Here is a 22040-nt window from a genome sequence, read left to right as displayed (position 1 = left end):
GAGAAAGCTAATTCTTACCTGTGGCATCTTCCACAAGTCGGACCAACTGATGTTACGGGCGGCAACTTCTTCCCAACTTTTCCAGCTACCCTGCCGGCCCTGCAACACGGCCATGATCTTGACATGGTCTTCCTCCATCCTCACCACCTCGGCGACCATCTCCTTCCTCTCTTTGCAGTTGGCGCTGGACCAGATCCAAGGCGCCTCCCTCCATCCTATTCCTGCTCTGCCTACCTGGACTCTGCCGACGACCTCCTAACGACTATACTACTACTTTTATACAATTAATACTAAAGTTAAAACCAAAATTTAAGTACAAAAGATGAGGAAACACTTCTTGAACTCAATTTCATTTTCACATTTATTTCACTCAAAATACAGGAAGTCCAGATTCCCATTGTATATTATGCTATGATCTATATTCAAGGCAGGCTGTTAATGCCATATAAATAAAGGCAAGCTTATGAAATAGACAAGCACAAGAAGTCATCCACTTCACTATCTAAGACAAACAGAAAAGAAGGGTTCATTAAAAAATAATCCACTTCCATCCCCTGGGCAGGTTTTCTCTGTAAACACAGAATAGATTTTCTGAAGAAAAGGAAATGTCACAGATCCTGTACCTGATACACAACATGACCCCATTCCATGTTGTGTCTCACAGGTTTGCCAGCATCTATTAGAGTGGCCACTACACTAAATGAAACATCAAAAGACAGGGATTCTAAATGCTCTACAAGATAACAAGTATTTTGGAATTCAATTGCTAAAAAAAAATATCATAACACTGAATCCATACCTTTAAATCACACAGTTTCAATGATTTGAATAACCTAAAACAATTGTTCTTTACTTTTTAAGGCAAGTGGAAAAGATACTTAATATTGACAGTTTAAATTATGAGGCGTCCTCATATTCAATTGATGAGATGAGAACAACTTTATTAATCCCGAAGGAAATTGTTGTGCCAGAGTTTCAAATAAAAAAACAAAAAAAACAAAAAAACATAACAGTAATAGATAATAGTAGAAAGGAGGAAGAATAAGAAATATAATGAAATATGAATTGTCTTAACTGTTAGCAGTAACTACAAAGATTGAAGATTCCCTGCGGCTGAGGGAAGATTGAAGATACATTGAAGTACAATTGCTGTACGCTTATAAAAAGAAAGGTCAAAATATCAGAGAATCCTAAGGAGTGACCATATTAGTAGGAATTATTGCTAAAGGGCTGCAGAATGTCTTAAGTGGCTTACTTGATTAAAAAAAAAAAGCTTTTCACATATACTCACATACAATATATAGACTTTGCATCTAACATTCTTATTAAGAACTGTGTCTTTCCCTGTTGTTAAGAGATTCATTTGAAACTTATCCCAGTTCCTCAGTAAAAAAAAAACATTTTGGTGATATTTAACGGAGAAAGATTCATCCAGGAAAATACAAGGAAGCTTTAAGGGGCATTCTGTGGGTTTGATGAGTTGCCAGGTCTGCCCTTGAGGTATTCCAGGACAAAGATCTGTAGGATCTTGTTGAGGTTCTGAATGGTAGAGCGATCCAAGTTCTGCTCATTGTCTTCAAATGTGTGCCACACAAATGGGAAGGGGGTAGGGATGAGGTGGAGGACACGGACACCTGAAAAGAAGCAAAGTCTGAACACCATCCAAATGGGGTATATCATGATGTTATATTACATTTGATACTGCAATGCTGAGTTTGTGCACCTCGTCTCAGAAAGGGTACATGATCATCTTGTATCGGGCCAACAAGTCGATCTGGCCAGAAATATTCAATATCATCAGGATGATCTACAAGCTCGTCCATGTCGTGCAGACGCTTTTCTGAGGGAAAACGAAAACATGCAACTTTAGATATTCTCCTTAAATTACCAACAAGAAACCTGATTTAATGAATGTAAAGATGAAGCGCCATTCAGCTACAGACTATGATTCCCCACAACACAACATGACTAAATGCACATATGAAATATTGATGTTTTTATTTCATGCTTTATTAGTCTTATTTCTTGTCAATTGTAAAGCACTTTGATGGAAAGTGCTCAATATATTTCTTACAGGCAACAGGGGTGATGAAAAAGTGCTGGGCAGGTAGGAACACAGTGTGAGATGGTGGTAGACTTTATGTTGTGAATACTTTATTTCAGAAGAGGTAGGAACATAAGGTAACTTTTAAGAGCCAAAATATAAGCACAGGGGTGGACAGCATCTTTCGATAGATGTGATAATGATGAATAAAAACACAGATGTTTATAGAGCTCTTTCCATCAAAGCGCTGTATATATGAGAAAAGATAAGAGTATGATGCAAATGAAATTAAAAAAAAAAAAAAAACACATTCATTCACTTATTCGTGAGGTTGGAACTGCCAGGCAGGAGGCCAAGAGGAAGACCAAAGAGGAGGTTTATGGATGAAGTGAAAGTGTTGATATGAGATGAGAGGATTTAGGGAATAGGGTTAGATGGAGGAAGCTGATTATCTGCTATTGTGGAACCCGAAGTAGCAGATACTAGTAAAGGGGAAGTGAGGAGGGCATTGAAAACTGGAAAGGCAGTTGGTCCTGATGATATACCTTTGGAGGTTTTCAACTTTCACCAGGAGAGTGATAGGATGCCTGGGGAATGGAGTGTTGGTAGCAATTTTTAAGGACAAGAGAGATGTCTCCAGTTACGGTAAGCACAGAAATAAAGTGTTACAATGCAGTGAAGTTATAGGCAAGAGTAATGGAAGCTAGACTGAGCGCAATTTAGAGCAGCACTATAGTTTCATCAAAAGCAAGTACTACAGATGCAATATTTGCTTCGAGAATGTCAAAAGAGAAAAACGGAGAAGGTCTGAGGGAGCTGCATTGTGTCTTAGATGTAAAAAAGGGATAGGACAGGATGCTGAGAGAGCAACGGTCGTACTGTGTGGGGAAGTCTGAAATGGCAGTAAGTTACAATCCTGCAGGACATGTATGTAAGGCAGTGTTGAGGTGTGCTGTACTGTAGGTGTGACAGAGGAGTTCAAGGGGGAGGTGGGACTGTATTAGGGATCAGCTCTGAGCCCCGTCTTGTTTGCACTGCTCAAGGACAGGCTAACAGATGAGGTTGGATAGAAATCACTATAAATCATCATGGACTATGATGTTTGCGGACAGCATTGTGATCTGGAGTGAGAGCACGGAGCAGGTTGAGGTAGATTTAAGAAGTTGGATGTCTCCCCTCAAAAGGACAAGAATAAAGGTTAGCCGCAGCGAGACAAAATATGCATGTGTGAATGAGAGAGACACAAGGGAAATTGTGAGGTTATATTGAACAGAGATGAAGAAGGTTGAGCATTTTAAGTACATAGGGTCAACAATTCAGAGCAATGGAGAGTGTTGAAAAGAGGTGAAGAAAAGCATGGAAGCAGGTTGGAAAGAGGCAAGAAAAGTAACACGAAGGGTAACCCGTGATTAAAGAATTAAAAGAAAAGTGTAAAAAACAGAGGCGAGACCAGGGATGCTGCATGGTTTAGAGGCAGTGGCATTGGAGAAAAGACAGGAAGCTGAGCTGTAGGTAGCAGAGATGAAGATGTTGAGATTCTCTTTTGGAGTGACGGGAATGGATAAGATCAAGAATGAGTTCATCAGAGTGACAGCGCTTCTGAGATGTTTTTGAGATAAAGTTAGAGGCCAGACTGCAACATTTTGTATGAGGTTTGTATGTTTTGTTTTGTATGAGGTGGGATAATGAATATGTGGGTAGATAGTAGATAGATGCTGAGGTTGGAACTGCAATCTTCACCATGGAAAACAAGGCCTAAAAATAGCTTAAACACTGTAACTTTGTGATATACCAATACTCTGCAGCTGGTACAGCCAATTCGATGTGCTTGTGAATTGGCAACCAAAGCGTGGACTCTGGGCCCCAATCAGGTCCAAAAGCACAAATAGATCCTAGAGAAGAGACACAGAGATGTTAACAATTCCGACAAGTCTGCACTTTGTCTGAAACCTAAGATATATCCCTGATTTAAAATTGGTTTCTATGATGAAAATAACCCTTTTTTAGACTAATTTATTCATGATCTACCACATATTGTGCATATATCCTGTTGCAGGGTTAGGGCAAAAGGAGGGGTACAGCCTTGATTGTCATATAGAGAAAAAAAAAACTCTTACATCTGGGCAATTTTCCATTTTTTCTAATTATCCATCTGCATGGTTTTGGACTGTGGGACACTGGAGAAGCTGAAGGAAACCAACGCTGACACACGGGCAACATGCAAATTTCACACAGAAAGGCCTCCTGTGGGAATCGAACCAGGGTTCTTCTTGCTGTGAGGCAGGAGCACTCATCACTATAGTAAAAATAAGGGCTCGGAACAGACTGCTGTTTGTCTCTCAATGTGGAGCGTACAGTTAATCATCCAACATTATTATGCTTAATTTTCAGCTACTGGACTCAAAGTTGTTGAATCTTATAATATCTCCAATCTGACAATTTTGATGTCTTTGATTCATTTAAATGGTAGCTCTTCTATAAATACCATTTGTTCACTAGGGGATGTTTCTATTTAATTCTAATTGCACAATAAAATCATCAGCACACAGACTCAATCTGTGTCTCCATTGAACACAGCTCTACGGAGCTGGTTATTCAAAGACTTTTTGATGTATAGTCTGATTTACTATAACATTTGCTTTCACAAACACACAAACTAATTGGAAAAGTCTATTTAACCCCCCATTTTCAACACATATTTGAAAGCTGCTAAGTCTTGAGGGGCTGTGGAGACATTATTTATCTCCCAAAATACTGAAATCAGGTGCATGCTGGACTCACCAAACATTGTCATCTGCCTTTAAACAGGCCTACTGGGCATCTAAAACACTCATCTGTACCTTTAAATGCTTCGGGTGGTTTACCTCTGTGGCTTTCAAGAAAATGTGTCAATTTGTTTTTATCAAAACCATCATGATTGTGAAAAAAGTCAATTTTCATCAAAATACACGATTCAGAACTACCCATTAGTTATTAGGAGGGGTTCAGGGCTAAGCATATGAAGAAAAGAGTATATTGTCATACAGCACATTCACATACAAATTTGACAACCTTCCACACACTTCTGAGAAAATTTTACATCTTTAAACAAAACACTCACACAGCTGCAAACTCCTATGTCACTTCCCTAATTGAAAGCTATACTGAAATGTATATTAAACTCAGACTACCTTAATATTTGTCTACATGCTATTAAAATGTAGACATTTTGTACAGCTGGAATATTTCTCCCATATACAGTAAATATTCAGATATTTTACTCAGGAACTTACCTCACATGGATACAATATCGAATACTTTTATATAAAGAGCTATAAAGCTCAGATAAAATAATACAAATGCTTTTACCTAAACTTGAAAAAAATCTGTTCATATATAAGTGAAATATTAATGAATAATAATAATAAAAAAATGTTTTTACTGGTGTTTTATTTGATGGGTGAAAGGCCTTTAATTGCATGTTGACTTGTACTTGTACGTTTTGGCCATTTCAGGTCATAGTATTTCAAACTTTGTGAAAAATTCATGTGCCGAACTCTGGGGGAATTGGGGAATCTGGCATAACCATAAACAGAAACAGAACAGCATGGCTACAATGGCAGAAAGTGAAATAGTCATGTTTGTCATTGTTTCACGGTGATCAGTATTCGCATTACGCTGCCGCAACAAGGTCTACAATGCTGGGATTGATTTTCTCTCGCTGAGGTCACAACTCTACTTACTTTGTTTGGCCCTTGCAACTTTGTTGCAAAGGTTTTCGCCATCCGATGCAAGAGACATTTTCCTCTGCGCACAATTTTTGGGCTACCTCTTTCTAGGAATTACTAGTCATTTGTGTGACTTTATATGCCTTACTAGATGTGTTACTACTAGGTTTTGATACTTCTCCCTTTCATACTTTTGCCTCTGAGATATCAATCACTGCACGATCTTTCGTGCCAGAGGAAATGTGGGAACAACAACAAACAATCCTGTTTTCCTGCATTAACTATGCCCACTTCAAATTTCTGAAACATGTCCTGCCCAGATCAAGAACAAGCTGCAAGAACGTCCAAACCGAGGATGAAGTACACATATCTTGCTTCTCTCAGAGTATGTACAGGCCTTAAGTTAGTTTACTAAAGGCTACCACCTGGCTTACATTGCTCAATACATTATTAGCACAAAGCATGCTAAAAACACTTAACACACAAAATAAAATGGAAAAAATAAATCAGTGGTGATTAAAAAATTGTGTGTTTAGATATCAATTTTTTCTTTCACCTTTTTATCTGAACAGTTAGGTTTTATGGAAGTATGTCAGTTCTGTTGGTCAGCTAGGTGAGATAGTTTGAATAAACTTTCCCTCCATTACAGCTTGTGAAGTTTAACAATTTTAAAAAGTTTAACACCCTCTCACACCAATTGTAACCTTGTTAATATTGATGTCCATCACTGAATGTGTCTATCTTTTTGTCTTAAAAATCCCAAGTAAAACTTAGGTAAAACATAATATCTCTATTACAACATACAGCTACATGAAGAGGATGAGAGTTGTCAATGTCTCTGAATGCAGTAGTTTTTGCATCTTGTCATCTAAAGTTTTGTTCAACACATAGGGCTTTTAGTTCTGCCATGTTTTATCTCAAGCAGCTAGCCCAACTATCTTCCAGCTGGCTAGCACACAAGGTAAACCTTAGAAGTTGCAACAATAGGGAGATTTTTGTTTCAACTGAGGCATTATAGTACAAATCAGTGCCCACCACATAAATATTATGATCATATATTATGTTTGGTAATTCTAGTAATCAGTCGGTAATTTGCAATTATCCTGCCATCTTGCAGTATTGATCCTTGAGGAGATGCTTGGGTAGAATACAAGATACATTAATTTTGGGGTTTGTACATTTGTTTTGCTTTGTTTCAACTATTAGAAGCAAGACATAATCGTGTTGATAATCAGTCAATCACGGGGGACATTAGCCTATCAGCAAATCCTTTACAAAACTGGTGTTAGCTGTGCTAAGCCTGTCCTTGCTGTGTTTGAAGTATATTAGGTGAATTCTTTCATTTTGTTCTACGGGAATGATGATAAGATATTTTTTTGTTTTTTCTTTAAGTCTTACAGCTAGTTATTCAGAAGGTTTTCAGATTTATTTGTAGAGTCTTTGTCTGCTTTGTGACTGAATGTGGTTTCATATGTATGTATGGTTGGCTATTTTAAATAATGTCTTGCTTAGCCAGTCATAGCTTGGGAAGTTCTTTACAGAAACAACAGAATAGGCCTTTGGTTTACTATGCCATGTAGTAGATTGGTATCTGTGGCTCCAGCAGGGTGTGGGGTGGTCGCCATCTTCTGGGCTAGGTGTCGAGACCCATACAGGGAGTCCATAGCAGTCCACTGAACAAGTGCTTCTTCTCCATCAAAGAAAAGTAGTTGCAGTGTAAGGTTGGGAAATGAGCTCTAAAGGAGACACAATAGTGATGGTTAAAAGGGGGTCTTCACATTGATATAAAGTAGTATTTTGTATTTTATTTTTGGACCAATCTTGTGGCTTTTAGATAAAAGCAATACAAAAAACAGTCAGAAGGGTTTTGTGTGAAATTTAATTTTCGTTATTAACTTTCAATTCAAAATAGTGCATTCCAACATCACCTTGATAAATATTATTACCACCACATGACAGCTAATGTATTTGAATACTAAGTGAAATCCTTTTCCCAAGACGACCTTTATGAGAGACAGCTGAGTGGGATAAACGTGTCCCTCGACTGATCTCTCCCTGTCACTGAACCTGTCACAGCTCACCCAAAGGACATAGGTTGGAGCTCAGTTGTGAAACAGGAAAAGGGCAAAAAAGCAGCCCTCATGAATGCTAAGTGTGTTTTTTATGAATCCCATCTGCCAAATAGTTCAACAGTGTGAGTGGGATGTGAATGCTAATTCTGTATGAATAGATGGAGGGGCTTATGAATATCTAATCTTGGGTTTCAAAAAGGATGGAGGATTTACCGAGATCTACAGAGCAAATCGTCCTTACTGTCAAAACAGTCACAGAACTTTTTATACCATCAAGGAATCAGCCCTCATAAACTACTCCGTGTAAAAAAAAAACCCTGGTTTATATTATTGTTTTTTATCATAAGTTGTTTTCATAAGCAAAGGAAGCACAATGAGAGAACCATATAATGTACAGAGTGGTGTGTTCGGCATAACATAAATCTCTTTTTCAAAAGACTTGGACAGTCTTTTCTACTGTCCCTGTGACATTTTTTTCTTTGAGTAGAACACAACTGCGAATCTATTCAGTTATTATAAAATATAATGGATGTAGACAGAAAGATTTACTGACCTTTTGACTGGTCAGCTCTGAATCGAGGGCACGTGCCAGCTCTAGCATCATGGCACAGGGTACAGCAGAATCGGTGGCGCCCTGAAACTCCCTGCCGTGCCATTGTTGTGGGTAGTACTTGGAGTCATAGTGACAGGCCAGGACAAGGCGACGATTGGCGGAAGGTTTCAGTGTGGCAATGATGTTGGTGAAAGGGAGTAGGCCATAGGGTGTCTGCGACATAAATCTATCCTCTGTCACTTCCCAGCCAGCTCCCAGGGAACCAAGGACTGCTTTAATATGCTGAAGTAATTACATACACAAAGACATGGATTATACATTGGTGAATACTTGGTATGTACATCAGTAACCTTGTACATAACCTTAATTAACAGAACTAAGTTAGTGAAAATCAAACTTTTAAAGGACAGGTGTCTGACCAAGACTTGTTTTAATAGGATGGAAAAATCATACTTTCTTGCACCCTATTAAGATAAATTATAGAAACAGAAAATGAATGCAAAACTTTGTGAAATTGGTATGTGATTTGTGCCTTCACTCAAGATGATGTTGCCAACACAATGCTGTATTCACATTTTATAAACATCTTCTTACAATGTAATATCATACACCTGTATATCACAACTGCAAGGGATGGGGTGAAACTAGTTGTGATAAGTTGGCATGCAAGCTCACCTCCTGTACAGCCTGACTACCAGCAGAGCCTGGGTACCTGGTAACAAGCAGTGGCCTCAGGTCTCGCTGCCAAAACTGTTCAAGGTCAGTGTGTGCCAATGCTGACACGATCTCCTCTGAGGTAAGAGTAGCAGCTTGGTGCCGGAGCTGTGGATGATCAGACAAAACAAAACAATTTAGTCTTAGGTAAGATATAGACGAATCTTTTCTGAAAATTCTGAAAAACTATTGAGCGATTAGCCTCTGAAAGAAACACAACTTGCAGGAAAGTGTTTGACATAGCTCCATAGATGTACTGAGTGGTTAGGCTCCTTACTGAATTTATGTAACTTTTCATATTTTAAAGTCTAAGGTTTGGCAGACCTGATGTTTTACATGTAGTCTAAAACATTTCCTGGCTCCCTCTATGGGCAAAGTTTCCCTGGATTGCAATTAAGCATTTGTCCCTTGCATATGAATGACACGTACCATTTTTTTACACAACTGCATTAGCCAATCTGTGTATAGTCTAAGATTGAATTGTACAGTAAAGGCTTGAAAATGAGGATGGATTGATAAATTGATAAATTAAAGATTTCCTTTAAAAAGATTTCTTGCATTTGTTTCATATTAATTCTGTTTCATTGGCTTCTCAGCATCCTCTGAAATTCTCTTAAAACTTTCTGTGTTCGTATTCAGATGCTTTTGTAAAGAATTGATGTGTTCATTTTGGAGATCACATTTACAAATCTGGATGGTGTTCAAAAACATCCAAATTTGTTACCCCCACTTAGGTATCTCAGAGTAAGTTCTTTGGGTTGGGTATGTTGCTTGGCCTTCTGAGCATCCAAAATTTGTTTCTTGGATATTTTTTCCCATACTGTTGTCTCATCCATTTGATGTCTTCATCATAATAAGCTTGCTGATGGGCAGCTAAGAAGGAATTAATACCTCTTTCATCTCAAGCCTTTTGTTTTATTCTTTCAAGTGATACATATAATACATATAATAATTATAGTTTTTTTAATAAGACTTCATGGACAATGTTATTGCAAATATTGAAACTGTGGTTGTTCGAGGGATTTAAAAAAGTTAGTTTAATATGTCTTGAAAATAGTTTAGCTGTTCATGCGACCCTCCTGGTTTGTCTCTCTTGTTAGGTTTTAGCCAGAGCCATGTGGGAATTTTCTGCACTGTAAGTGTAGCTATCATTCGCATGCCCTCAAAATAGTGTGTGTGTGTGTGTTTGTGTGTGTGTGTGTGTGTGTGTGTGTGTGTGTGTGTGTGTATGTGAAATACATGGGTCCCAATTGCTGAAAAAATGGGGGGACAGTTTGGAACACCAATGCACATGCACACCAAACATTTTCACTAGGTCTGGGCAGAGGGGAAAAAAAGACTCCCAATTTCTTCTCTGTCTTCTTTTCGGTTTTTCCCTTCAGGGGTCACCACAGCGAATCAACCTTCTCAATCTAACCCTATGCTCTGTATCCTCCTTTCACACACCAACTACCTTCATATCCTCTCTCACTACATCCATCTTCCTCGAGACCTCCTGCCTGGATTCTCCAATTCCAGCATCCATCTACCAATATATTCACTATCCCTCCCCTGTACACGACTGAACCATCTCAGTGTGGCTTCTCTGACCTTCTCTCCATAAGACTCCCAGCTAATCAGTTCATTTTTCAATTTAGTAGCACAATAGTGTTGGATGTACATGATGTACAAAGATCCTCAGTAGAAGCAGCAGCAAACTGCTTTACCATCGGTATCAAAGTTCAGATGGGGGAGAACTATGGTTGTCTGGGAAACAGCAGAGCAGCGGAAAAAGAGTGGATGGCAAATATCTGAGTAATCAAATGCAGCAGCTGGTACCTGCCTCACACAGGTCTCCGGTAAATGGTTATCCAAGTCGTCATGGATTGATAATTAGGCCCCCTTAATACATTTTGTGGTTATCAAGGCTACGTATATATTTTTTTCTGTGAGAAAATCGTAATATAGTCACATTTAAGATTCCACAACCTGGCTGATGCATGAATATCCATTTTGCTATTTATCACACCAGAAATATACATTTTAAGTTTGTTTCAATTCCCAATTTGTTTTTTATCATCTAAATCAGCACAATCCTATCCATCATCTGAAAGGCTACTGTTCCCAGTCCAGTTTGGACTCATGCATTAGTCCTATAATGACAGTGTTACATGTGGTGCAATGTACAATACATTTTTGATAACATATTGAGAATAGTCGTGCAAAGACTCATGGAATACATAAAGGGTTAAATGGGGGTCCACTTAAAATCTATAAATACCAAGACCTGCAATTGGAGGATGGAGGATGATGACCATGCTGCCATAGCAACTAGACAAAAAGGAGAAGATGAACACATGGAGCATGAACGCTAACTGGTGCTTCTTTGGAAAATCATACCACAGGGCTGTATTAAAGCTCTTATTTTTCGAAACAATTATTTTTTTCAAACAAATCAATGAACCAGCCATGAGTTCCATCCATTCCAGTGTGCTATAATCAATTCTCTCTTTAAGATGATTACAACATTCCACATTAATCTCACTGATTCAGGTAAAGGTAATTTGTGTCAAAAAAAATCACATATAAAAATTGAAGGTTCTCCATAACAGAAACACATGTAAAAAAAACTGCTAGGTGCATGAGAAACCAAATGTTCTATATTGAGTAAGCTATGTAATGAAGTGAAAGCAGTATTCAAGTAGGAAAACAACCCTGGGTTACATAATTGCTTTGAAATTGCAAGTTTTTTTTTTGTTTACCACCATCTTTCAAATCAACATTTAATTTATTTACCTTCTCTTGTGTCCAGGGAATTCCATTGGTGCGGTGGATTAGTGTCCCCAAGAAGCTGGCTGTGTAAAATAAACACTTTAAGAAGGAACTGGGGCCTCTCTTGGTCATCATTAGGGTAGATCTTGTCCAAATTCTTGTCTTCCCTCCGCGAAAGCCTCTGATCATATGAAAAGCAGGAGGGAGGTCCTGAGACTAAAACCACACAACTGCAGACTTTGTGTGCGTGTACGTGTGTGTGTGTGTGTGTGTGTGTGTGTGTGTGTGTGTGTGTGTGTGCGCGCGCGCGCGCTCTCGTGGGAGTACGTGCACGCCCACTGGCCACCAAGGAGGTGGGCAAAACGTTACTATACGATTTTTACAACTGCTTATTTTCACAAAGAGATGGATAGATTGACATATACGAAACATCACGATGGTGCTTCTGTAATCCACAAATTTCTAAATCATACACAATAGCTTTTTCTATTAAAGTTTCGTGAGGAAAATAAATAAAGAGTGTTCTTTAATGTGTTACTTCTACTAAAGACAAAAACAAAATCAAAAAAACACAAAAGACTACGAAATGGACACGAGAAGAAATTATCTTTTGGCAAACGCGTAAACGTCACTTACCATGTGATCGTAAACGTGGCTTAACCGGAAGTTGCGCACGTCCAAAGTCTTCACGTTGCGGAGAAACTGAAACAGTAGTCTCCAAACACCGTTAGTGTCTAATTTTTTGTCTTTTTTCTTGTCAGCAGCGATGGAGGTTGAGGTGTGTGGCTTGAAGGCACAGCTACTAGAAAAAGATAGAGAGATAGCCGTCCTCAAGAATAAACTTGCCCTATTGGAAAAGGTACGTGTTAGTTACATTCAAGCTAACTTATAACCTACTGGGAGTACATACCAACAAAGGTTGCATTTACGGTAATAGACAAGGGTTACACTATACACTCATTGTTGTGAGCGTGATTTAGCTTGTCGATGGCTGGAATGCAAACCCTCCTATCTGCAAATTTTTCCATTTTGGATTTTTGCATTGAATGGTGAGAAATGGGACGGCTCCAGATTTTCAGTCTATCTGCTAGATAAACCCGCCCTTTCTTTTGACATAAGTGTCACATGACAAAACTCCAATGTGCACAATTAAGCAGAAAAAATGAGGAAAAAACACTTATCTGCATTGTCAGTGGTAAAAATACATGCTACGTATTTTTAAGTTATAGCACAGAAATATAGTCTGTGAACAATAGAATATTCTTGAATATCCTCAACAAAGACCATACCATAATCAAATGAAACGTTTTTTTTCATTTCCTGAAAAAAGTGTTTTTTTCAGATAGGAAGTTTTGCATTCTAGCCATCGTTGTGTTTAACCTAAGCTAGGCTACATAACGCTAAATGCTTAACATGTAAATTAAGATGATTGAATGTACACTCGACGCATATCCTACTGTGCATTACAAAAGATACTGTACCGGTATATACACACATACTTGAAATAAAATATGAAGAGAAATATCCTCCTGTGTTAAAGAGCTTACTCGTTTACCTCTTATTTTACATGCATCAGGATTTTCAGGAGCATTAAAGCACATTTAACTCGTCATGTAATGAATTTTCATGGAAAATTAAACATCCTCCTTAAACTCTGAAATCCCTGCTTTTGTAAGCTTTCTTTTGGTTTCTTTAAAAAGCCTACTTTCTGTCAGTGTATGCTTTCATAATTCAATGTAGTGCTGCATGGCACAAAAGTCCTGAAATAGATGTAGTATTCTACCATTCAGTTTCATATGTCCTTGATGTGAGATCAGAATCGCAATCCAGCGCGACAGATGTATGACAGAGTGACACTCCTGAAGCCTCTGGAAGCGAAAACAGCATTATGCAATGAAGACATTATGCGGTACAGCAGACAGCTCCTTCTGCCAGAGCTGGGTGTCAAAGGTATAGATTAGTCTGATACACAATTTGTATTCTGCCAGGTAAGATAACCAAAGATAATCTTCTGACTCTTCGCTGCCCATAGGTCAGCTGAACTTGTCGAAGACTTCCGTGCTTGTTGTGGGCTGTGGAGGACTAGGCTGCCCTCTTGCACAGTATCTTGCAGCAGCAGGCATTGGTAGGTACTATTGGTAATGAATGCTGAAAGTTTTCTCTGAACTCAAAACCTTGAAATAAGTTTAGAGCCGAGTTTAATTTAAAGAAGTTACTTCTATTTAGGGTAAAGACATGCTTTGATTTGAAAATGAGCATATAATACCCTTTTTATTTTCGTTTGCTTTCATTCAACTTCTTTTCCTTTCGGCTTGTCCCTTCAGGAATTGCCGCAGCAAATCATCTAGCTCCATGTAACCATTTTCTCTGCATTCTCTTCTCTCACGCCAACTAACTTCATGTCCTCTTTTTCTCTATCTATAAATTTCCTTTTAGGACTTTATCTAGGCCTCCCGCTTGGCAGTTCCAACCTCAGCATTCTTCTACCAATATGTTCTCTATCTCTTCTCTGTACCTGTTCTAAATATCTCAGTCTGGCCCTGTTTGACTTTATGGACAAAACACCTATCAAGTGCTGTTCCTCTAATTTCCTGATTCCTGATTCCAACCACTCAACTAAATTATGCCTTTACTAACCAAAGACTTTTGAAATGAGAGAAAGGCATTTAAAAGTGAGTTAATAGCAGCAGAAATCTCTAGCAATCTACTAAAGGGCAGAGTAAATTAGGCAATAACACTACCGTCATACAATTAGGTTTTATAAATTAACAGAGGACTAACTTTCTTCTTAGGTTTTACACCATAAATGTAATGGTGCAACATTTTCAAAAATAGTACTTTGATAATTACACAAACCTTGTATGTTTGTTTATTGCTAGGACGCCTGGGTTTGCTAGATTATGATGAAGTGGAGCTGAGTAACCTGCATAGACAGATCCTGCATGTGGAGGAGAACCGGGGACAGGCCAAGGCTCTGTCTGCAGCTGAGGCAGTCAGAAGGTCCTGCACACACAGATTGAAACACAACCTTAATAGAGTTACACATTCCAGCTGACTGCTGCATTTACAGGTCAAAGACACCTGTGTATTGGCTTTACCTAGTCTAGTATATGTGTTAAAATAGGCACCAAAAAGCAGTTCAGAGGTCAATCTAGGTAAAGTAGGACAATTAGATCTCAGATAGAGAGGTATGCATTTTTTTAATGATCGTATTTGTATTTGAATGCATGTTGTGACTATTTGATTGCACTGTAATATATACTGGTGCATTCCAGTCTCACCACATGCTTTATTTGCAGACTGTGCATGTATTTTAACCCAGTCTGCATATTGTGTAAACACATTATTTGAGACACAGGTTTTATGCAACTTTTCTATACCCCTTCTGTGGTTTACAGGTTTGCACAATTCCTAAAAAGGCCGCATGGTGGCACCATTTCCTTGATTTGCATGGACCATCTATGCGTTGCGAAGCTGCAAACTGCAATTCTTGCCCTTTTTTCTCCAGAATGTTCATCAAATTAATACAACTTTGCATTTTTGAGTTTCATGCACAACGTCAAAGAATATAAGTGGTTGAATTTGTTAAATAAAATGAAAGACAGCAAAGAATAACAACAATGTAAAGAGTTAGTTCATCCATTTGCTTCTGTATAAACATTACTTAATTACTTTTACTCTGCTATATCTTTAAGACATTCTGTGTGGAAAAAGAGTAGAGGTGATTTATACAACTGAGGGTCAGACTTCTAAATTAATTTTGTTTTTTGTCACTTTATATCTGCAGGTTGAACTCAACTGTGGAGTGTATTCCTTACCACCTGCAGCTCTCAACAGAGAATGCTGTGCAACTTATTCAACAGTATCAAATGCCCTCATCTGTTACACAGACTTGCTACTTTCTTTTTCTTTGTCATAACTCAATTTTATTGCTCTTTTACTCGAATGCATTGTGAACTGTTATAATCCAAATTTAGCTAAGAAATGTTTTTTTGTAGAAATATCGTCCTTAACTTAACTGACCCCATGTATGACATTGTTGCCGACTGTTCTGATAATATTCCCACTCGTTACCTGGTGAATGACGCTTGTGTGCTCAGTGGCAAGCCCCTTGTATCAGCAAGCGCTCTGCGACTGGAAGGACAGGTAAAGTATGACTTATCTTGCCATCAAGAAGGACCCATTCCCAGGTAGTGGATCCTCATTGGTCTGTAATGCACCCAAACATCTCAGCTTGTGAAAAAGCCATCTAATTCTATGTCTATAAAAATGTATAGTTGACAGTGTATAACTATCATGGAGGCCCTTGCTACAGATGTCTGTACCCAGTCCCCCCAGCCCCAGAGACCGTGACCAATTGTTCAGACGGAGGGGTATTAGGAATGGGTAAGCCTTTTTACTTCTTGTCACTTCACATTTAATGACGCTTCTTAAGAATGTTCTGTTTATCTGTAAGTTCCAGGGATAATGGGCTGCTTTCAGGCACTAGAAGTCCTCAAGATTGCTTCTGGACAAGGCTGTATCCTTTGGTTGTTTAGGACCTCTCTCTGTAGAACTTTAATTTTAATGACATAAACAATTCAATGAGAGCTTCCATATGATTGTACAACAACAGCTAGTGTTATCAGGGAGACAGGTAGAAGAGTACTTGGTATGTCATCTGGAAGGAAAGTAGATAAGGAGACTTAGTGGTGAAATGAGGAAGTACAGGAGTGCAGACAGAGAAAGCGGTTAGCAAAGAAGAAGTGGGATACTGAGAGGACTGAAGAGAACAGACAAGAGTACAGGGAGATACAACATAAGGTAAAGATAGAGGTAGCGAAGGCAAAACAAAGGGCGTACGATGACCTGTATGCTCGGCTGGGCAGTAAGGAGGGTGAGAATGATCTATACAGTTTGGCGAACAGAGAGATAATGATGGAAAGGATGTACATCAGGACTGGGTGATTAAGGATCGAGATGGAAATTTATTGACAGATTCTAGAAGGGTGATGGGAAGATGGAAAGAGTACTTTGAAGAACTGATGAATGTGGGAAAGGAAAAAGAGGCAAGGGTAGAGGAGGTGGCTATTGTAAGCCACAAAGTAGCACAAATTAGTAAAAGTGAAGTGAGGAAGGAATTGAAGAGGATGAAGAGTGGAAAAGTAGTTGGTTCTGATGATATACCTGTGGAGGTGTGGAAGTGTCTAGGAGAGGCAGCGGTAGAGTTTCTGACTCGATTATTCAACAGGATCTGAGAAAGTGAGAAGATGCCTGAAGAATGGAGACGAAGTGTGATGGTGCCTATTTTTAAGAACAAGGGGGATGTGCAGAACTGTGGCGACTATAGAGGGATAAAGTTGATGAGCCATACAATAAAGTTATGGGAAAGAGTAGTGGAAGCTTGACTGAGAGCGGAAGTCAGCATTTGTGAACAGTGGTATGGCTTCATGCCTAGAAAGAGTACTACAGATGCAGTATTTGCTTTGAGAATGCTAATAGAGAAGTACAGAGAAGGCCGGAGGGAGCTGAATTGTATTTTTGTAGACCTAGAAAGAACATGACAGGGTGCCAAGAGAAGAGTTCTGTTACTGTATGAGGAACTCTGGAGTGGCAGAGAAGACTGGTGTAGGACATGTATGCTAGCTGTGAGACAGTGGCACGGTGTGCTGTAGGGGTAACAGAGAAGTTCAAGGTGGCGGTAGTACTCCATCAGGGATCAGCTCTGAGCCCCTTCTTGTTCGCAGTGGTGATAGACATGGTGACAGATGAGGTTAGACAGGAATCTCCATGGACCATGATGTTTGCAGATGACATTGTGATCTGTAGTGAGAGCAGAAAACAGGTAGAGAAAATCTCGTGGAGGTATGCTCTGGAAAGGAGAGGAATGAAAGTTAGTCGCAGCAAGACAGAGTATATGTGTGTGAATGAGAGGAACTCGGGTGGAACGCTGAGGCTACAGGGAGTGGAGATCAAGAAGTTGGAGGATTTCAGGCACTTGGGGTCAACAGTCCAGAGCAACGGAGGGTGTGGAAAAGAGGTGAACAGACGGGTTCAAGCAGGTTGAAATGTGTGGAAAAAAGTGTCACGGGTACTATGTGATAGAAGCCTATCGGCCAGAATGAAAGGGAAGGTGTACAAGACAGTGGTGAGACCAGCAATGCTGTATGGCCTAGTTACAATGATGAAAAGACAGGAGGCAGAACTAGAAGTTGCAGAGATGAAGATGTTAGGTTCTCTTTGGGAGTGAACAGGATGGATAGGATCAGGATTGAGTCTATCAGAGGAACAGCAGATGTTAGATGTTTTGGAGAGAAGGTCAGAGAACCCAGACTGAGATGGTTTGGTCATGTACAAAGGAGGGATAGTGAGTATATTGGTAGATCAATGCTGGAATTGGAGCTGCCAGGCAAGAGGTTACGAGGAAGACCAAAGAGAAGATTTATGGACGTAGTGAGCGAGGATATGAAAGTAGTTGGTGTGAGAGAGGAGGATACAGAGAATAGGGTTAGATGGAGTAAGTTGATTCTCTGTGGCGACCCCTGAAGGGAAAAGCCAAAAGAAGAAGAAGAAGCAATACAACGAATAATCACTCAAAAATTTTAATTGTACCATTGTTAGGTATGGGGTTGTGTAGGAATGTGTTAAAAATCAATAATGGCAAGAAAATCTCTTTCCACTTACTTTTTAATCATTATTTGGAGTGGTCTTAAGTTGCATTACACAGCTCACAGCTTAATCACTTTTATTAGCGTGCAGCAATTGCAAATCTGAGAATGGACTGGAGCCATTTGCCTGTCTTACATTGCCATTCCCTTACCAGAGAAGCAGCCAGAGAAATTTTGGACCTTTTTAGAAAAAGATCTTTGGCTTAGATTGTCTACCTGGTGAAGTTATATCTGTCTTAGCCTGTGATTGCACTGTTTATCAACAAGTGGTTTTCCTTGACCAAATGCATTAGCTTCATGTGGCCAGAAACTGGTCATCTTTGATGCTTATGATGCCAGATTTAGGTCCATCAAGTTACGGCCAAAGCAGAACAACTGTGCAGTGTGCGGAGAGAAGCCCAGTGTAACCAAGCTAGTCGACTATGAGGCCTTCTGTAATTCAGCAGCAACAGATAAGGTAGGTCACGTGACAACAAGCCTGCTATTACACATAATCTTATGGATATGGTTTTTTAGATACGCCGTACAAGTACCACATGCAACTGAAAGCCATCAGTCAATAGAGAATCCCATTCATGCCTTGTTTTCCTTGTGTTGCAGTGCCGCAGACTCAACCTCCTGCGCAGTGATCAGAGAATCACAGTGAAGGTGGGGTATTTGTACTTGCTATAAAGAACAGTTAGCCATTGCATGACACCCTGCATTTAGTACTATTTATTGTATGATTACTTGAAATTTTGTTCTCGCATTCATAAACTGATTATATCTCAGTGCTGACCCAACCCCAAATGGGAAATTACTTAAAATGTGCCTGTAGATCCCGGGAGGAGTGGAATTGGATTGCATCAGTTTACATTTCTGCAGAATTGGTGCTTTCAAACGCGCTGAGTCATTTAGAACAGAGATGGGGATCATGATTGATGGGCTGTGTTCAAGATTGCACGAGTGGCTTCAATTATAAACAGTGCTCTTTCCTGTGATTTGAGGAAGGTTGTTAGAATAATCACATTACACCAAAGAATACTTCTCTCTACATTAGCCGTGAGACATTTATGTTTCCTTATTTAACTCTTGAGATATAAATTTGTTTTCTATTCCAAAAGATAAAGATACACCTCTCAATTATAAAGTATTTCTTCATTAAGGAATTTTCAAACACATCTCCAGGATTACAAATCCATATTGGACAATGCAGAACCCCATCTCCTCTTGGATGTGCGCCCTCTTGTGGAAGTGGACATATGTCACCTATCCATCTCTCTCAGTATCCTTCAGATAATGGAATCAGCAAAATTAGTGACATCATTGTTGGCACCCAGATCATGGTTGCATGTTCTGTATTTCTTTGTGATTATTCAACTTATATTATATTGTCACTAGACATCCCGCTGTCAAGTTTAGAGAACAGGAAGAACGAACATATGCTCTTACTCCAGGAGAGAATCAACCAGGTCAAACAGCAGATGGCAGGTGACTGCCGGCCCCCAGGTAACATGTCAAAACACCATTTAGGCCCGTACCTGTTATTTGAAATGAAAAAGTACATCAATTCACTTGTGAATATATTCACAGTGCACTGTATTGTCTGATCCTGCCAGGCTGGCAGCTTATTTTGGACAGCTCCTAACAGGTTGTAGTGGGGTTGCTAGGTGACCCCTTTTCCAATACAAGTATGGGCAACCTGAGCAGCTGGCCTGCTTCAGTGGAATTAATATTGAAAATCTCATTTTAGGGTTGTCCTGTATAGTCACTGTAATAAGATTCCATATCAAAGCTTAATTAAGCCTTTCGAGGCAAATGGTTTCTTCAGCTTAGGTGGTAATAGTTTAAAAATGTGGTAGTGTTATACCCTGTGACACATTTTTATTCTTTGATCCTTTTTGTGCAGTCATTCAAAACTTCTTGTTCTTTTTAAAGGAACAGTGTGTAAAATATTCAGCAGTCAGTTCACAGACTACAACCCCTAACCATTTTTGAGAGAACAGTTTCACTGTTTTATTTCGAACTTCCCATAACAGATATTGTCAGCATGGACACGCTCTTCTGCTAACTTACTCCGCACATGGAAATTATTTTTCTTATGTATTAATCATTCATTAAAATTCAGTAGGAAAAGGGGTGATAGACTAGGAACTGCATATCTCCAGCTGGAGACACAGTGACTTTTTTTATTTGTAGAGTTTTGGAAAACATTCATTGGAAAGCCAAACACCATCATGTGTGCATCTTGAACACCATTATGTGAACTATGGCGCAATCTAAAGGAATAATCTCTGGATAAATGCTGCTTCCAACTTAGCTTTAGCTAAGATATAATAGCAATGAAGAATCAGAGTAATGTTGAAACAAGTGCTTTCTGGTGGCAATGTGTACAAAGAATAAATTCATGCTTGTTCAGGTCTCTACAGTTTTATGCATCCATCAGTTCTTCTATTGCCCTCTTATAGCGCCCATAATATATGAAGGACGGAGGTCCTGAAGTCTTTCCCATTGTCACTGTAGTTATTCTCTGTCTCCTCTTTGTTCTGAGAAGTCCTGATATCCTTTGCCATGAGTGTTAAAAGCTAGTAAAATGTAGAAATATGTGACAGCAGCAACCAGGATATGTGCAGGAACATACTCAAACAAAAAGGGACTGATTTGTAAGTTCTAGATTTCTGTAGATGCAACATTACAGGCTGTGGTGAAGATAAATTGCTCCCTTTGCTGACACAAAATTTATTTTACGTAACAAAAGCAATTGTTCATAGTTAATGACAATCTTGTTCTGATTATTACAGGTTAGTGTAATCAAATGAACCCTCTAAATTTCCTACACACTGCTCTTTTAAACCTGTGTAAAGTGCTGCATGACTGCATAAAAGTTTTTTTTGTAAATTCATAAAGATATATTTTACAAAAGTTTGCCACCAAAAGTGCCACTCATTATTTTTGCTCTATGGTTTTGTCTAGTCTATGTGATATGCAAGGTGGGTAATGACTCGCAGAAGGCTGTGCAGATCCTGGAGAAGATGAGTGGATCTGAAGTGGACAATATCACAGTGAAGGACATCTGTGGGGGCCTGATAGCATGGGGAGAGAGGATAGACCCCACATTTCCCCAGTATTAGCACTGTATTTTTATGTGGATTTCAAAGAATAAAATGTGTTTTTTAAAAAAAGATTGTAATTTGGAGTGTCTTAAGTGTCCCAACTGAATGACAATATTGCAATTATCGGCTTCTTATTAGACTTGTACAACATATTTGTGCTATATTCCTTGTACTGTTGCCAGTCCTTTCCACAATGAGATCCCGATTCCTGTTTTGCTTCATTTCTCTGTTGAATCAGATGAATGAAAAGAAATTGCCAGTGTAATAAATTAAAACTACTTTATCCAATGGTCACAACTTTAGGCTACAATATCAAACTTTTAAACCCTTTTCTGGTGAAGTAATTTGACTATTTCACTTGGTGTACCGTAAAAGCTCAAGGACTTCTACATTCCAGTTTGGAAACGCGTGTCACACACGCAGCCTGTGTAAAACGGAGCTCCGCGATGCACAGTGAGGT

At 39.1% G+C, this 22040-nt stretch overlaps 2 protein-coding genes across 3 annotated transcripts; one reads left to right on the top strand and one right to left on the bottom strand.

The window, feature by feature from the left end:
- Positions 1–362: 362 nt before the first annotated feature.
- On the bottom strand, positions 363–12604 carry qpct (glutaminyl-peptide cyclotransferase). Of its 2 annotated transcripts, XM_086147666.1 has the most exons (8): positions 12478–12604; positions 11866–12022; positions 9052–9198; positions 8377–8658; positions 7320–7487; positions 3837–3936; positions 1724–1840; positions 363–1634 (listed from the first exon to the last, which is right to left on the bottom strand). In XM_086147666.1, the coding sequence occupies exons 2-8, from the start codon at positions 11974–11976 to the stop codon at positions 1453–1455; spliced, it is 1107 nt and encodes a 368-aa protein (XP_086003792.1). In that variant the 5' UTR covers positions 11977–12022; positions 12478–12604; the 3' UTR covers positions 363–1452. The 2 variants fall into 2 exon arrangements, with proteins under 2 accessions (XP_086003792.1, XP_086003784.1); XM_086147658.1 differs by lacking the exon at positions 12478–12604 and having other exon boundaries at positions 11866–12134.
- mocs3 (molybdenum cofactor synthesis 3) lies at positions 12496–21651 on the top strand. Its single transcript, XM_086147645.1, has 13 exons — positions 12496–12700; positions 13659–13791; positions 13874–13966; positions 14721–14841; positions 15629–15707; positions 15874–15987; positions 16119–16227; positions 16298–16360; positions 18782–18945; positions 19089–19136; positions 19656–19752; positions 19869–19976; positions 21441–21651. The coding sequence occupies exons 1-13, from the start codon at positions 12608–12610 to the stop codon at positions 21596–21598; spliced, it is 1380 nt and encodes a 459-aa protein (XP_086003771.1). The 5' UTR covers positions 12496–12607; the 3' UTR covers positions 21599–21651.
- Positions 21652–22040: the final 389 nt, after the last annotated feature.

The sequence above is a fragment of the Fistularia commersonii genome, chromosome 1, assembly GCF_037954325.1.
Source record: "Fistularia commersonii isolate RoL2024-O1a breed Wild chromosome 1, RoL_Fcom_v1.0, whole genome shotgun sequence".
NCBI lineage: Eukaryota > Metazoa > Chordata > Actinopteri > Syngnathiformes > Fistulariidae > Fistularia > Fistularia commersonii.
The sequence above is the reverse complement of the archived record's forward strand: the minus strand, read 5'-3'. Positions and strand labels throughout refer to the sequence as shown.

Excerpts from the sequence above, each read along its gene's own strand:
- mocs3 (XM_086147645.1), top strand. The coding sequence starts at position 12,608 with ATGGAGGTTGAGGTGTGTGGCTTGAAGGCACAGCTACTAGAAAAAGAT. Across the intron at positions 18,946-19,088 it reads ATTCAGCAGCAACAGATAAG|TGCCGCAGACTCAACCTCCT; the intron begins GTAGGTCACGTG and ends CTTGTGTTGCAG. Across the intron at positions 19,753-19,868 it reads TCACCTATCCATCTCTCTCA|ACATCCCGCTGTCAAGTTTA; the intron begins GTATCCTTCAGA and ends TATTGTCACTAG.
- qpct (XM_086147658.1), bottom strand. The coding sequence starts at position 12,030 with ATGATCAGAGGCTTTCGCGGAGGGAAGACAAGAATTTGGACAAGATCT. Across the intron at positions 1,841-3,836 it reads GTACCAGCTGCAGAGTATTG|AAAAGCGTCTGCACGACATG; the intron begins GTATATCACAAA and ends GTTTTCCCTCAG. Across the intron at positions 1,635-1,723 it reads TGTACCCTTTCTGAGACGAG|GTGTCCGTGTCCTCCACCTC; the intron begins GTGCACAAACTC and ends GCTTCTTTTCAG.